The sequence below is a fragment of the Cheilinus undulatus genome, linkage group 14, assembly GCF_018320785.1.
Source record: "Cheilinus undulatus linkage group 14, ASM1832078v1, whole genome shotgun sequence".
Classification (NCBI taxonomy): domain Eukaryota; kingdom Metazoa; phylum Chordata; class Actinopteri; order Labriformes; family Labridae; genus Cheilinus; species Cheilinus undulatus.
The window spans coordinates 40,315,669-40,332,986 of record NC_054878.1 but is presented as its reverse complement, the minus strand read 5'-3'; the positions used below and the strand labels follow the sequence as shown (position 1 = coordinate 40,332,986).

Sequence of the window (17,318 nt, the reverse complement as noted above, 5' to 3'; positions counted from 1 at the left end):
ATGAAAATAGCTACAGTGAGTTGAGTGACGTTAATGACTGAAACTAAGAATAAATGTTTCATTTTTTTCTTTCTGATGAGTCAATGCCACCTCAACCTTTCAGTGTAGACATTTCTGTTGAGTACGTGTGGGCATGTGAGTTTGTTTATTACCTGCAGCGCATCATAGTACATCTTCTTGCCCTCCTCGTCAGTCTTGTCAGACATCAGCCAGGCTTTGAGCAGGTACTCATAAAAACTGTCACCCAGTCCACCCACGGACACGTGATCTGCAACACAGAGATGAACACAAGAGATGTAACACAAAAAACTACACACAGAGGCAGGCAACATGTTTGCTGCTGCAGATTACAACCACTGGACCAGTAATATGTCAAGCTGGCGAGATGCAGGGGCAGATGTATGTGTTTTATATAAGAAGAGCATGCCTACCCTGCATGATTTAGTATAGCATTATAAGTGTGAGTGATTTAAAGGTTGTTATCGTAGGTGAGCCTCTAGCCAGTCAAGCTGTACTTGTGTATTTGCCCTGCTGATTGTCAGTGAAGCCTCATCCATATGCATGTGTCATTAACAGAGTCCAGCCTGGTGTGTGGAGCGCAGAGATTAAATGTCAGCTGTGATCATGCAGAAGTGAAGAGAAAAGGAGGCTGGTGCTGAAGATGGTTTTGGTATCCGGCTGATAAGAGAACCTGGCTGTCAGCGAGTCAAATATTAAACCGGGAACATGAGCAGCACAAAACAGGGAGAGACAACGCACTTAAATAAAGCATCAAAAATCTGCCAAGCAAAACATCAACTGTCTGATTATAGGCGTTATGTGAAGTGATCACAAAATAACACAGGCATATTTCTAATTCAAACATTGATGCACACATTCCAAAGTTTCCTCAAAGGGTAGTAGCTCTCAAAAATAGAGCTGCAAAGGCTTTAATCTAAATATATAGGAAAGTGGGTTCCACCAGTTCTGTCATATCATAACATCGATATTTCTGTACATTTGTGTGACTCAAGAATCGGCTTTTACAGAGCTCCTAAAAGATGAAAATGATGGTTATTCTAAAATGCCTCTGAACCCACAATCTGGTGGTTTGAGCCCATAATGACAATGTCGAGATTCAGTGCTGATGCATCTATACTCAAAGAAGAAAATTAGAAGGATTAGTTGGTTCTATATATTCTTTTTGAAAGCCTCCACCAATTTATATTCGCCAAATACATTGCCTGATGTTCGGCACCATGTTCCCTGGTAAGCTACTGTGTGCAGAATGCAAATAGCAAGGAGTTTTTGCATTGCAAATACTGCCAACTCATGTGCAGAAAAGGATGCATCTGTGCATCTTCAGTGTCAAAATATTTATGCAATACAAAAATTACTCAAAGCTGCCCTGATGGTTCATTTGTAAACATCTGTGATATAAAATGGGTCATTCTGAAGAGCTCAGTGACCTCAAGTGTGGTACTGTGATAGATGCCACCCATACAACAACACTTACAGTCAACTGTAATTGATATAATTATGGAAGCATTTAGGAACAACAGCAACTCATTCACAAAGCAGAAGAGCAAATAAAATGACAGAAAGGGGTCAAAGACTGCGAAGGAGCATGGTGCATAAAAGTTGCCAACGCTCTGCTGATTCCATAGCTGAAGAGTTCCCCTAGCATTAATGTGAGCAGAAACCTACTGACACCACTACACAAACATGCAGGAAACTGTAGGATTTTGTTGGATTGCTGTTGAAGTTTTGCATCTGTCTCTCTGCTGATGCAGCTCAGGTAATGGTTTTATTCACTGGTCAGCAAATACTTTTTTAAATTGCATTATTAAAATGCACGTTAATGTAGTGAGTCGTTTGCAGACGGTGATGTCAACTGGTCCCTAAAAGTTTTTCTCCAACTCCTTCCCTGCAGGCTGCCGCAAGCTTTACACTGCTATATAAACACTGAAAGCCATAAAATGTCCAAAAGGGACATTAAGAGCATACAGACAGACAGTGAAACCACTCCATATAATTTTTCTGGTTTATATTTTTTTTTTTCTGTATAGTAAAAACTATAAGAAAGTGTGCTTGCAGGGAACATATAAGCTAGTATAGTGGAAAATCACTCAAATCTGTGTTAACGGTTGTGTACTAAAGATACAGAGAACAAATATGAAAATATCCCCATTCTCCATGTTCATCAGTAACAGCGCATTTATCTCTGTAGCTCTAGTATGATGTATCTGTGTCCCAATTTCCTGGGGAGACCTCCTCCCTAGATCTGTTCTGAGGAGCCACTTCACAGCTGAGGGCACTTCAAAACCAGGGTCCATGCCAAGAGGGAGGAACAGGGCTTGGACCAAAGACTTGGTATTTTTCTCCCACACAAAGAGACACACCAGCTGTTCAGACTGAACACAAACCTAAAAAAACACATGCATTTATTATCTGTAGGTACTGTATATTAAAAAACAGGGTGAGAGTTTAAATGAGGCTGCAGTGGAGAAATATTTTTCAGACAACATCAGGCGGCAAACATCCCGAGGTCATAATTTATTCAACAAATGCATTCCCATCACTATTGCGTAATTTCTCTCTGGATGAAAAAAAACCTCTCTGACTAAGACAAGCATGAAAGTGTTTCTGGTGAAACTTGCTGTTTTAATTCAGTGTTCCTAATTGAATATGTCACCATTTGCATAAAATACGTAGATGAAAACACAGTTTCTGGCTGGGGTTAAGAGTGTCAGCTAAACGCCAACAATTAGAACTGTGGATGTGCTTACAGTGGTGTTATTCATCTGATAATTAAAGTAAGTAGACCGGAGGTGCAGGTCCATATTTAACCATCACAGATACTAACAGCTCTCCAAATCAAGGGCTCGGCATTAAAAACACAACTAGAAAGCACCGTGAACAACTCTGAAGCATTTCAGTGGCTCTGAAAAACTCAAATGATAAAATTGGATCAAAGGATTTCTAATTTAATGCTACAACTTTCATGTGGGATTCATGAGAAGTGTGCCCTGGTTTTATGTAGAGCAGTGACCAGCCTCAACAAACATGAAGCTGGAGTGGATGTGGGAGGAATTGAGCATGAAAAATAATTACGTTTCATTAATTTCAAAACTGATATGCTCACGAGATGAAAGCGGGGAAAATATATCAGCTAAAACGAGTAATTTTGAAAAAGTCATTCCAGGTTTCTGTTGATCTTAATTTCTCTCTTTACACCTCTGCGTGAGTCCTTTCTTCTTGATTTACTCTCCACAGTCTCATAGCATGAATTACAAAGGATTTGATGTTTCTGTCATCTTTTGGAAGGAGAAATCTGTTTCAAACAAAGTACATTTTCAAGTCATTTTGGTCTAATTTTCAAAAATGTCACACTAGGTGGCTAAAATGATGAAATAGAAAGCTGCAGGATACTTTTACTTATTTTCTTTTTCGTATTATTTGCTTGAGATACATGTAAAAAAGGCACTCATTAAAAAAAAATGGCGTAAAACTACAGAAGATGACAGTCTGATTTTGAGCGATCAGGTTTTGATAACATAACAGCACGTGATTGACATTTGGGGAATTGAGTCTAATTTCTTGCTGATTAATCAACAAATTAATGGTACAGATATACTGGCTGTTTATTTCCAATTGGTTTGATATACCTGCAGACCAAAAAGGTCTAGGCACCAATTTCAGTTATAGACCGTATAAAGCAGAGGTGTCAAACATAATCACAGCAGGGGCTGGATTCTGTATTTAGGTCTAACCTGAGGTCCTAACAGGGTCAACGTTTAACCATCAACTGTCAACCTCATTTTCACCGGCTATGCCGGCTATGAAAAAAGAAAAAAATGGGTGCTTATGATACATGATTTTGAGATTTGTAAAAGTCAAAATGATATGTTTAAAGGCTCAAAATCTATTTTTATTGTTTCAAAAGGTCGAAACACAAAATTAAGTCAAAATAGGACAGCGGCTCACGGATGCCTACAGCCTGCATCACTCACCATGCAGAGTTCCCTTCCTTACTGAATGCTGGTGTTTTATTGACCTTGATAAATTGGAGAAACCAATCAACCAAAAGATCTGACTGGAAATTTGTCATCCAAGAAGATCAATGGCTGATGATTTATTCCTCTAATGGGTAATAACAAAATAAGCCACAGCCAACATGATATGTCAACTTTAGCAAACCACTACATCAGCTGTTGAAGCTGAAAAAATGCTTAAATAAGTAGTTTTAGATTAGTAACTTATTTCATCTGATGAAGCCTGCAGACCCAAACAACTATTCAGATGCACTGAGGCAGAAGAGTATGTAGCATTGCAAAATAGCGCCAAACACAGCAGCATTCTGGGTAAAAAATGAAACGCTTTAAAATTCTGATACAGCGTAAAGTTGAGCCAGCATAAAACTCCCAAATTACACAGAGTGTAATCCACTAAGCTGTATAGCCTAGCTTCTCCAAGCATTTCCTGTTTGAAGGGGCAATGTTCTCTGAAATCAATGGAGGCTAATGCCACTACTATTGCCAATTACCTTAACCCAACTCACAAAAATACTGGAATATCCCTTTAATATGGGGTTTGCATGTCTTCTGGGGCATCTGAACCAAGCCTCAAGTGAGTGGGAACTGCAGTTTTTTCATTCTTTGGTTTCATTTTTCAGCCCCAGTGGTTGCTGCTTGGATTCAATATTGGCTTCTTTACAATACAATACAATACAATACAATACAATACAATACAATACAATGGTTGTCTAATATGACATAAACACTTAGTATTCTAATCAGCTATAGCTTCTATTAGGGTTTCTTTAAGCTCAGAATCCTTCTTCTTACATCTACTTATCTTTTTAGTATTGCATATCATATCTTCATAGCCGGAAATAAAATCGCACCCGTATGACTGACTGTGAGCGGCCTGACCTAAACCTGAATGGATTGACATTTTTTGGCTCTAAATGCTCACTAGATGCATATTCTAAATCAAATAAGAAATGAAGATGCAGTCATCACTGGTCCAAAGGTTATCAGTGTGTGAATCAAAAAAGATTAAAAGACAATTCTTATAAGACTGTGCTAAAAAATGTACTTTGACAACACCTTTATGCATTTTAACGTTGAACTGTAACCTTTTTCCTCAACATTTCATGGGTGTTTTATTTATTTTAACTTCTGTTTCACAATCTTTTTTTCTCAGCCTTTTCTTAGCCTGTCTTGTTACTTAAATGTGCTATGAAAAATCTTGTCTTAGCTTGGTCAGCATATTTTAGCATAAAAAGAGACATCAAAACTTGACATGGGGGTAATTAGTGCCTCCAGAGAGTCTGCTTATCAAATAAAGTTTGTTTTATCAGTAAGATAAGATGCCTAACAGTTTGGGATCTTTGGTTGGTTTTATAATCTCTGCTGCTGCTGATAAGGAATCATCCATATGTAGCAGGTTAAACTGTCATATTTTTCTAATCTAATCAAAATCCAGATGGGAGAAAAAGCATATTTACCTTGCAGGGTTAACATATCCCCTCCTTGGCCTAACGACACTAGCATCTTTCTCTTAGATATGTGCTCCGGTACGCATCTTGCAACATAAACACGTACGTACGTAAATAGATGTCCCGTGCAAAATAATCTAAAAAAATGAAAATTAAGGGGCAAAGTCTCTACAGTCTAGTCACATCCACAACCCCTGCAGGGTCATAAGAGAAGGATTATACTTGTCTGACTCTATACATTGTTTTAAAAACTTGACTTTTCACAGCATGTATGCAGTGAAGTCCAATTCTCTCCCTGGTGATTATAAATCACTTGAAGCAGCTCTAAGAATGGGTTAGAACATGGATTTTAATCTCCAGCCTGTATTTGTAAATGTCATTTTCATTAAATCTCCTCTGCTAGTGCATCAGTCTTATTACAACTGTCATTTAAACAGGCTTTAACTGCTGGTTTCTTTTCTTAAAATCACTCCGCTGTTTTATATTTCTCTCTCCTCCTTGTATCCTTCTTTGTTCATTTCCTTTTACCTGAATGCCCCCGTTCTCTCCTCTTCCTCATATTCTCACTTCCCTGTCATTATTGTCATTACCTGTTCAGCTACATGCTTTGAAGGGTCTGATAATGGATTGTAAATTACACCCTGTTAGAGCAGGCCTGCAGGTAGGCAGACACGTGAATGGACACTTGGTGTAAAAGACAGGCATCGGGGGTGGAGTGAGTATGAAAGTACTCCACAGTGACACGGTAAATAGCAGGTTGTAGTAATGTAAAGAGGGTCAACAAGGCGTGGATGGAGAGAGCGATTATGTGAGGTGAAAGATAAGTGGAGAGACTTTAAACATGAAATGTCAAACACTAAAGACAGTTTTTCTTCTAATGACCTATCTGTCATAACTGAAACTGTTAAATAAAGCGCTCTTTAGTGAAAAACTTGTTGCTGCGATTTTTTCATGTTCCCACTATAGCTTGATTTTTCCTCGACTATTGTTGCCAGAAGTAAAATTGTCCTAAAATATTAATAATAATATTATTATAATTAACATATAAACAATTCTTTAAACAAGGAAATGCTCAAGTCATGTTGATACTCAACTCATATGCTATTATCAGGGTAACGGCAATAAAAAAAACATAAAGATGAAGTTAGCTAAAAAAAAATAACCATGAATTTTAGTTATAATTTTGTTATTCTGAGTTGATCCAATCGTTCAAAAACATATCCAAGTTTAGATTAGAAAACTAAAACTTCCATTTGGTCTGTTACTAATCATTACTACCAATGGAAATTAAACCTGTCAACTATTTGCTCCATCAGTCCCTTATTTGGGCCTCTGAATTTCATAGAAACATATTTTATCATTTCAAAACTACTGTCATTAAATGTTTTTATTGATGCCCCCAAAATAGTCTCATTTATTGTTGCTATTCAAGTTAGCTTAATTTATAGTTTCATGTGACACCACACACTTATACTTGCTTTTTTGTTGGACCAGTTAGGCAAACAACATCTTAATTATTCTCTGATATAATTTCACTTTCTGCTTTTGTGTTTTTTCCTGTCAGCATATTGTTCTTGATATCTTATCTTGGCATTTTTTTCCTAATTAATTGTACTGTAATCATTTGTACCATTTTGATGTTCATGTTCATGAGTGTTTAATTTTTCACTTCAGAGGGCCACTCAATAAGTCCAAATAGTTGAATTATCATGCTCTGCATGTATTGTATTTCTTGTTTAATTCTGCATCGTTTTCCATTTCTTTGTTCATATGTGCAAAATAAATAAATAAAGAAAATAAACAATAATAATAATAATAATAATTATGAAACTACCCCTTGATGTGCAAGAACCATGGTTATACCACTGATGTAATATTTTTCTTAGTTAGTTTTAGTGTAAGTTTGACTTAATTTCTGTATAATAGGATACTTGTCAGGGGTAAGACCAAAAAGTGTAGGATGAATACTGAAATCAGGTACCGGTACCATCACATCCTGTACCCTCTAAACCGAGAAAATTTGAAACCACCTTTTGCATGGTAAATGGTCAAAAAATTAAAGGCATATGAGATTTCTTGATACATCGGCCCAGAACTGAATTTTCTAATTTAATAAATTGTTCATGAAATTTCAAATGGTAAAAGGCAAAAGAAAGGTTTTAGTCAAACAATATATTAATATCTGCCATAAAACATTTTAAATAATGTGTTAAACTGAGCGTACTATGACTGTCTTTTAGCTAACATTACTTCCTAGAACACTGACTGACAGCTGACAGTGATCCTCATAATATTGTTATGTAAAGTCAGCTAACTTATGCTAGCTAATTAGCACTCACCTATAAGAATAAAACTTATTGATTCTGCAGTTGTCAGGTAATGTTAACGTGCCGTTTTGAGTAGACTGGTGCTGTAGCTCTGCATAGTGGTCAACAGGAGCTGCAACTTTCATAAGCTCCTTTCTGCCCTTACGGCCTTAGAACTGGTCACATTACTGAGAGCTGTTAATATGTTTGGAGTCTTACAAACCTATCTCAACTAGCATATGATAAATAAGCCTCTTCAATGTAAACATTTAGCCATGGACTTCGTCATGACAACAGCTGAATACTCGCAGTGTCATATTTGTGCAAAATCTAGGAATATTGCTTAACCTTGTAAGTCAGCATGGTTCTTTTGCTTCTCACAACATCTTTGCCAACTTCACACCCCTCTGTTTGAGACAAAATACTTGTTTACTAAGAAAGAGAGGCCTTACAGCATTATGGGTTCTACCACATAGTGCTGTTGTGATTGAGAAGGGAAAAAGAAAATGCCTACAAATCAAACTTGTACTGAGGATTTCATCATTCTTGGTTTCAGTTTAAAATTTCTGTTGAAGAAAAGTGACTTTAAAGACTGCAGACAAGTTGTTATTAGCATGCATTAGCGTTCAACAGTCACCTTTAGAAGTAAAAGGTCTGACTTTGGTGACATTCTTCAAACAAATTACATTAATCTCTCTGTTATTCACCTTTGAGTCCAGCTGAGGGTTGACCCAAGATTTCCGACTCTGATTGTAATTGCTCTGTTCAGGAGTCAAATTTCCATCTCATTCTCCCTCGGTTTCACCTCACTTCTTGTAGGAATTTATGAGCACGTCTTGCATTTGTGTCAACAAAACTTACAAGCATAGCTGCGGGGCAGGAAGTACTCGGCTGGATTGGCTGGTTGCCTTGAGGCACACTCAGAGAAATGTTTACTCTGTTTATAAGCAGTGAAGAACAACAGAGTCAGAGAAGGCTACTCCATTTTCACTGCGAGCTAATCAGCATGGTTCACTGTGTGCAAAGTAGCTCTAAGGAGGACTGCAGGAATCACAGAAAACTTAAATCTTCTGTAATGTGAGTGCTGACTCAACAACTGGAATATCTACGTCCTTAAAATTAAATGGAAGCAGCAGTTATTATGTCTGCAACTTTTACAGACTGTACTGGTCTTACTGCTGACGCTCAGTTTTTGTTTAAGAGCAGATTCAATGTACAGGGATCTATTTTATAGATGCTGTGTTGAGGTAAGCTAAGCTCTGAGCTGAAAATTAGTCCACAGCCAGAGAATGACTGGACCAATCAGCATCATCAAGGAGAAAGAAGAGATAGCTATATGGGTGGTTTAGCTGAAGTTACTGCAAGCTGCAAAAAAAAAAAAAAGGCGACTGGTAGAGAATAGCACAGATGTAGCTGTAGCGGTGTTTATTTTTTCAGAACTGGACAAAATTTATAACCTGACATGACAGATGGATTTGTTTCACACGATCATCTGGTAAACCTCTCATAGACAGCATTTGGGAAAGGGCAGAGCCTTTTGGAAAAAAAAAAAAAAAAAAAAAAAAAAACTTGGAGGGTGATTGGATGAATGTTCTGTCCGTCACATCTTTACAGGCCAATCAGAGCAACAAAACATGTGGTGTAGCTGCTACTGAGTAAAAAACTTCATAGAACTGCATAATGCGATCCATGGCGTCTGTAGACATGTCAGTATATGACTTTTGTCGTTTTTGAAAAGAAAACAACTCGATGCTACTCGTTGTTCTTCTTTTAACGAAGAAATGTTGTCAAGTTCTGATAAAACCTACTCTCTAGCAGCATCCACGTTAATCTCTTCTGCCATAATTCAAACAGGCCTCTTGTTGCTGCTTGCTTACGTCACGACTACCGCGCCCGAAAGTACTGCCCCTCGACGCTGATAGGTCCTGTCACTTTCTAACGGGGCCCAAACGGTTCAAACAGGAGCTTTGCAAGATGGATTGCCCAGTTAGAAACATGGAAACGGACGAATCTATCTGCTTTGCATGGTTACAAAATTTCTCTATCAAAAGAAAAGTAGAGCACTGGCAGCGTTTCTGGGTGGAAACAATATTTTTAGTCCCCCTCTTGACCGACTTCAGCAAAAGTTTAATTTATCACCTTTATTTATCATGCTCCACTGATAGTGAACGATAATAGTTGCCTGTTGAGCTGACATTATGGAGGTTCCTCCCTAATGTAGATTATGGAGTGTGCCTGGATGGACTTAAAATATGTATATACCATGTCATGGGTATTTGCAATTAGAGTTGCTCCGATTCTGAAATACGTCCAATATAGTGTTAATTTTGGCAGCTATTTTTTTTTTTTTTGTCTTAGTTTTAGTCTTTAAATGAAATGCATTTTAGTTTCAGTCACATTTTAGTAATTTCTGCCCTTTTTAGTTTTAGTCTAGTTTTAGTCCATAAAAAGTCCTCACATTTTAGTCTGTATTTTTAGTCCAAGCATTTATTTTCTTGCCTAAATCTGGAACCAAATCATGGTAGTGTGTTCAATGCACTCTGCTAAACCTGGGGTCCCTGCTTTCTACAGCTAAGAGGCAGAATGGCTACTGCTGCAATATTTTTTTAACAGATTCACCCACAGTGGAGAAATAGCACAGATTTTAAATGTCCGACGAAAACTACATTACATTTTAGTCTAGTTTTAGTCATTTTGACAAAAACTAAATTTAGTTTTTGTCAGGTTTAGTCATCACAGATCTTGTTTTGTTTGTTTTAGTCCAGTTTTTGTCATGGAAAAAAAAGGCTTTTGACGAACATTAATAGTCGTAGTTTTAGTCGACGAAATTAACACTGGTCCAATACTGCTTAAAATGCAGGCATTGGAATCAGCAAGTGCATGTGTTTATGCACTGATCTGATATAATTTGGTTTAACTTTTATTTCCCTTTTTAGCCATGCTAACTGGTAGCGTTATAAACTGGAAATCAATTCTTCTTTGCTTCCAGAAAACTGCATGCACGAGCTACCATTTTCAGAGCAGCAATGAAGAACCACTGGACCCACTGAAGCAGCAAAGTTTTGTGTGGTGATTATTCTCTGTATGTCTTAGTTAAAAAAAAACTTCCAGATTGGCGTTGGTGTACACGACAAGAAGTGACACAGTTTATTACAAGTTAAATAACTTTTAAACCTCTTACTTGTTTACTCTTGTAGTTTCAAAAAAGATTATATTTTAAGTTTAAGATATTTAGCTGCAAATGCTGGTTGGCTCAGCATCCTAAAGTCCAGAGCTGAAGTGCAGTGTTTCCCACAACCATGGTCAACATAAGTACTCAGACAGATATAGGACAGAGAGAAGAGCAGACAAAGGAAATTGGACATGATAAAGGGTTAAGCAGACTTACGTTGGCCCCACTGGCCACTGTTGGGGTTCAGGTAGTTGGGATACAAGCCTTGAGGTTTGTCCAGGCGATTCAGAACTTTCCGGATGTTCATTACCTAATAGTAAAAAAAGAGATAAACAATAACTGTGCTAAGTACAGCTGACTAAAACCACATCTTTACAGAAAAGAGAGCAAAACTACACACCCTTTAATTAAAAGATCAAACTAATACTGCTAAGACAGATTTCCATGTTAGAAAAAGCTGCAATAGTTTGAGAAAACTGACAAAGCCAGCTCTGTAATGTAGAAGTATTATGCCTCAAGGTGCATTGGGTTATTTTGTATCTCTAGGATGAAGGGAAACATGCTCATTTACACATCCAAACAAATGTCACAACATGTTTTCAATATTTGTTTTTAATACAAGAACTGCTATGCAAAATAGATATCACAGCGTCAAGTAAACCCTACGTTAATATTTGTTAAACTAAAAGCACTGCATTCTGCTATATTTTCCATTTTTTTCTGCTGTTATGTGTCCCTCTATGCAACAGATATCTAAAAAACTATATCTGCATGTGCAGAGTGCAGTGAAAGTGCAGTAAAAGGGGTGAAGAGTCTTGTTTGTTCAGCAGTTTTTATCCTTCCTAGTTTGCATTCAGTAAAAAATCTCTCAAAGTTTCAACAGACAGTTCAAAAGTGCAGAGTACAAATGGAAATCCTGCACAAAAGCTGCCATTTAGAGTGAAAAATGTAATAAGTATTCTAAAGTGTGTCTGTCTGTTACCTTCTGTGCAAACTCAGGGTTTCCTGAAAGTTTGCTGAGGTGCATGAATTCCAGATGCAGGGTGCCGTACTCTGCGAGGATGCTGCTGCCACCCGATGCCCATGGCCAGTTTCTGCCAATGCCACTGGAAAAGGACACACAGATGAGGAGGAAGGTTTCAGTAAAAGCAACAACAACAAAACACAGCAGTAGTAAAAGCATAGTGAAACAAAGCTTGTGTGTTAAACTACCATTGGGTACCCATTGTTTGGGCATGTGAGTCGAGCTTTGACATTGCTCTCCAACCTTCATCCTTGGGGCCCATCCTTTTTATGTCTACAAAAAGTGTAGAAGCTGCCTTTTGGCTGCCTAACCATTTCACCACCAGAGACTGTAATGACATTGTTTTCAAATACATGCACTTAAATATGGAGTTGCCAGCATCCACTCTTCTTGCAAGGCTTCCCACAAGTTTTTGGGGTGTTTCTGTAGGAATTTGTGTCCATTCTAACTCATCCCAAAGGTGCTTGATGGGGTTGAGGCCAGGGCTCTGTGAAGGCCAGTCAAGTTCTTCAACACCAAACTCATCAAACCATGTCTTAACAGTCCTTGTTTTGTGCACTAGGGCACAGTCACGTTGGAATAGAAGAGGTCCGTCTGCAAACAGTTGTCACAAAGTTGGAAGCATAGCATCATCCAAAATGTCTTGGTATGCTGAAGCATTAAGATTGGTCTAATATTAGTCCAAACCCAGTGTCGTAGCAGTGGTTGACCGCACTCTGTTATTTTGCATGGTCTTCTGCTTCATGGCTGCTATTCCTAAATGCTTCCACTTTCTAATAATATCACTTACAGATGACTGTGGAATATCAACAGGGATGAATTTTCACAAACTGTTCATTGCAAAGATGGCATTCATCACAGTACCACACTTAAAGTCACTGAGCACTTCAGAGCAACACAAATGTTTGCAAATTGAAACTGCCTGGCTTGATGTTTGATTTTATCCACCTGTGGCAACAGGTCTGATTAAAACACCTTGATTCAATAATTAACAGGCGTGCCCAGATACTTTTCCCATGCAGTAAAGCAAGTAGGGCTGAACGATTTTGGAAAATAATCTAATTGCAATTTTATTCTCCAATATTGCAATTGCAATTTGATATGCTATTATTCCTTAACTTCCTTTAATTCCTAAACAAGGACTAAGTAATTCTTTAAAAGTGTCAAATTCTAATGATTTTAAGCTCATATTGCAAATTGGATATGAATTGTTGCATTGACGGGTTTCTTTCATTCTTTTATTTAATAAAAAAGTATAGAAATGAGGATTTTAATGTAGACAATTCTAAAAAAAAATGGCACCTGACATGTCATGCATAGCATCTCTGCTGCAAAGAAGAAAAGTTTAAAACTGGTATTTTGACACAATTTCAGATCAAAGAAATATTGCACCATCTGCGATTTGAAAACTGCCACAGGCCATATTGCGATTAAATCTCATTTTTGATTAATTGCCCAGCCCTAATAGCAAGTCTGCCACAATTCCCTGAGTGTTTAGTGAGAAATGATCCATAGAGGCCATGTGTCTTAGCCATTTAGCCGTCAACCATCAACTGTTGGAAATACTGAGTGGTATCATAACACCTTGACAATTCAATCCATTTTATTAGTACTTTTGAGTCAAAGAACTCCTGAAGTCATTCCAACTTTTCATTATTAGATTCTTACTATTATGAACAAGTTTGTGGGCTGTTATACAAGAAAAAGGCATGAGTCATGCATAGCAGCACCCAGTGAAACCTGACAGCTAAAAGCTATGATAAATCATCAAAATATCTCAGTAAAACTCTTAGTGAATCAGCAGTCATCTTTAAATTGTGACTAAAATGTTCCTGATATTGAGCACTTTCATCATCCTGTGCTTTGAGACATTTACAGCCACATTCTTAAAGTGGATACAGAATGAGTTACATTAAAGACCTGGCATTCCATCTGTCATGTTTTTGGATGTTCTGGCTTTTTTCCCCTTGCACTTGAGTTTAGCAACTCCTTGTATCCATGCCAATATCCGCATGTGAAACAAAACTCAAAAGACGCCACCCTTTCCTCTCAAGGCGCCTGTAGCAACAACGATCTGTAATCGTGTGTGAGAGTTGCTGACCCTGTCCTGTTTGACAAGGACAGGGGGCTGAGCAACATGCAGCGTGTGTGGGAGCTGGATCATTAGAGCCACTGACAGATCACTTCCAGGCCAAGGACTGATGCCTCTGGCGGCAAAGCTTCAAGAACCTCCTCATGAATACACATTAACAATTCAGCACATTGTGAAACACGCAGCAGGATGTCTGCGCTGCTACAAGTGGACGCACGGACATGAACTGCACACGCGGGACACATCCAACAAATGAGAAAAAGGAGGAGGAGGAGAGGGAGGGAGATAGGCAGAAGAGCCATAAACACACATACAGCTCTTCAGAGAGGTGCATGAACATACTAATTATCCCCCCTTCAACTCATCACGCTGCACAAGCCATAATTTGTTTCCCATTACACCATGGATTTAATCAAGTCAACCAAACACAGAGAGGACCACAGCAGCATCAGGCAGCCTGCACAAACAAGCCCGGGTCAGAGAACATAACTGCTGCAGGAAAAAACCCTGATTAAGAGTGGAGCTGTGAGTTTGTTCTCTTCTAGACTCTTCCAGACACTAAAAGGAGAAATTCAAGTCTGCAATCACCTGCATGAGTTTGATACAAGCTAAGGCACTGGCACTACTTATTCCTGCTTAGTCTTAAAGGTCACATATTTTACCTCTTAAGACAAGTTTATATTGTTCTCAGAGGTCCCCAAAACATGCCTGTGATGACTGTTGCTGAAAAAACACTCCAGTATTGGATTTTTGTATGTCTAAAAAGCCGTCTGTTCCAGCCCGGCTCAAAACGAGCTGTTTCTGTGTCTGTGGCTTTAAATGTTGATGAGCTGTCTGACTCCGCCCCTCTCTGAAAATGGATGTGACTTAATGGATGTAGCTCTCCTGATCTTCCTCAGCATCTGAGAGGAGGATCAGGAGAGGAGGGCAGAACTTTCTTCCAAGCGAGGGAGGGCCAACTGAGTTAATCATAATCGAGGAAAAAAGTTCTATCAAACCTGATTTCTGCCTTTTGCCATAATCACCCAGCCCTACTTCCACTGCTTCGTCGGTGTAAATGGGTAGGGATGTCTCTGAATGGGATTGGTTTAGTTGTCATAGCAACCTCTGCATCAATGTGTGAATGAGGAAGTAGTATGAATGGGTAGATGTGACATGTGGTGTGAAAAGTGCTTGAGGATTCAAATGACTATAAAAGCGCTCTACAAGCTAGAATCCATTCACCGTTTAATTATTGGAATAAACGATTTGATATGTTCAGACTTAATAGCTGTAACTTCAACATCTATGTAGAATCTGTAACTCTTGTATTAAACTTACTTTTGCACTCTTTTCTCTCTTTGAGGCCAACTTTAAATTGATTGAGATCAATTAAATATATCAAAAATTCAAATTGTAAAGTTTGTTTTATTTAATCCCAGTAACAGAGGATTTTGTCCAACCTAGTCACATTAGCCAAGGAGAGTAGGGCTTGCACAGGGTCACTGACATCTCTGCTGGTCACAGTTTTTTTTACTCTGTCTAGGTACCTTTAAAAAAAAAAAGTATGACTGAAACCAAGAGTTGCATTGTAAAATATGTTGTTCTGTCTTTATTCTTCCTGCTAAAATACTTTTCTAACCTCTTCAAAATGACCTTCTGTGCTGTGAAATCTTTTCAGTAGGTCAACAGCTACATTTTGGCCATGCTGCTTCGATGTTAAGAGGACAGGACAAACATAGTCATGCAGCTGAGATGATGCATTCTTAACTTCAAATCCAAAATACACCATACATTCTTAAGCGGAGAAACATCATTGCTTTATCTCCACCCTCTCTGTGCCGCCTCCGCTTCGACTCAGTCATCTGTAGACTCTGATCTGTCTATCCATCTTTTCAATCCTTCTCTAAACCCTGTGATGAGCGATAAATCTCCTCTCTTGGTCGGGGGTAGGCGGGGAGGTAAACACACACCTTACCAGCTCACCCCTGTCCGGTCCAATCCCTCCCAAAGCCCCGCTGTGAGAACACACTAAATCTCTGTTAAAGAGAACAAAACAAAGACAGCGAGGAAAAGCTGCAGCGTAAATCCAACAGACACAAACCAATGAAGAGCAGATATAAAGAATAATACCAGAGACGAATGGGTGAGGGCGTGTCTGGAATAACATTTATCTGGCTGGGCTGTCTGCAAAGCTCAGAGAGATAAATTAAAGACAAAAGTTGTTAAGAAAATGAAAAGCTGCAAAACAAAAGCTGTCAAATATAAACTAGCTGTTTGACTGCAGGGCTCAAAGTGAATATGCTATTAAGGGTGAGATAAAAAAAACTCGTAATTTATCATCAGAGTCAACTTTTCAGAGGAATAATATAAACAGGAAATTCAAGTTGAACTCTCAAGAGATCAAACATGATCCTTAACAAGTGAGAGCTTTAACAGAGGAACTTAGACCTTATCTCTTTGCTAAGTTTGTCCTGCATGAGTGCAAGTAGTGATCTTCTATGTAAGCAGTCAATATCACTGAATCTTGTCATGATTGTGTTGTCTTCAGAGTCAAAACCTGGCCAGACTTTGGTTTTGACTTGCAGTCAGGTCAAAATGTTAGTCCTTTCCACCTTATTTTATTGCATTAAGTGATATGCACTAAATTCCACCTGTGTGGGGGCTGAAGTGTTAGAGACTCCAGCTGCAGTAACTTTTTTGGGTTGTTTTGATCAGATCTGATTCTTCAACACGCCACTGTTTGAAGTGCTTGTCAATAGTGTTTGGTCGTATTTGACCATATGTCCCATCCATGTTGCACATCTGCTCTTGTGCATGTGCATGAGCAATCATACCATGCTGAGGTCCACCTCCTCCAGTCGTGTCAGGGCCAAGAGGTGTGCCATGCTTGAGTGCGGCAGAGTACTAACACTAGTCAAACAAAATAGACTTCCAGGCTTTGGCACTGTACAGGTTACCTAGTTTGAGTAGGCCCTGGGTCATTGCTGGGTCATAGGTAGGGATGGGAATTGTTAATTTCTATTGCTATTGATACCCTTATCGATACTCCTTATTGATCTGAGTCCTTATTGATACCACTGTCACTACTTTTCTATAGTTGGATTGAAAGACAAAATGAAGGCAAGTACTTAAAATACAAGTGGTCTTAGCTCAGCAGTGCTTAAGTTAAAAAGCTATGATTCAGTCTGTCACATCATAACATGTCGAATAAAGTCGTCTAATTTACTGAGGTTACCTGAACGCATCATATTTTCTGTCTT

General features: G+C 38.5%; 1 protein-coding gene across 1 annotated transcript in view; it reads right to left on the bottom strand.

Annotated features, from left to right (window-relative positions):
• man1a1 (mannosidase, alpha, class 1A, member 1) overlaps positions 1-17,318 on the bottom strand; it is a 265,587-nt gene that overhangs the window by 21,157 nt on the left and 227,112 nt on the right. The window contains exons 6-8 of the mRNA XM_041804487.1: positions 11,943-12,066; positions 11,177-11,270; positions 153-268 (exon numbers count right to left, since the gene is read on the bottom strand). Of these exons, the coding sequence (XP_041660421.1) occupies positions 153-268; positions 11,177-11,270; positions 11,943-12,066 (334 nt within the window). The remainder of the gene's footprint in view (positions 1-152; positions 269-11,176; positions 11,271-11,942; positions 12,067-17,318) is intronic.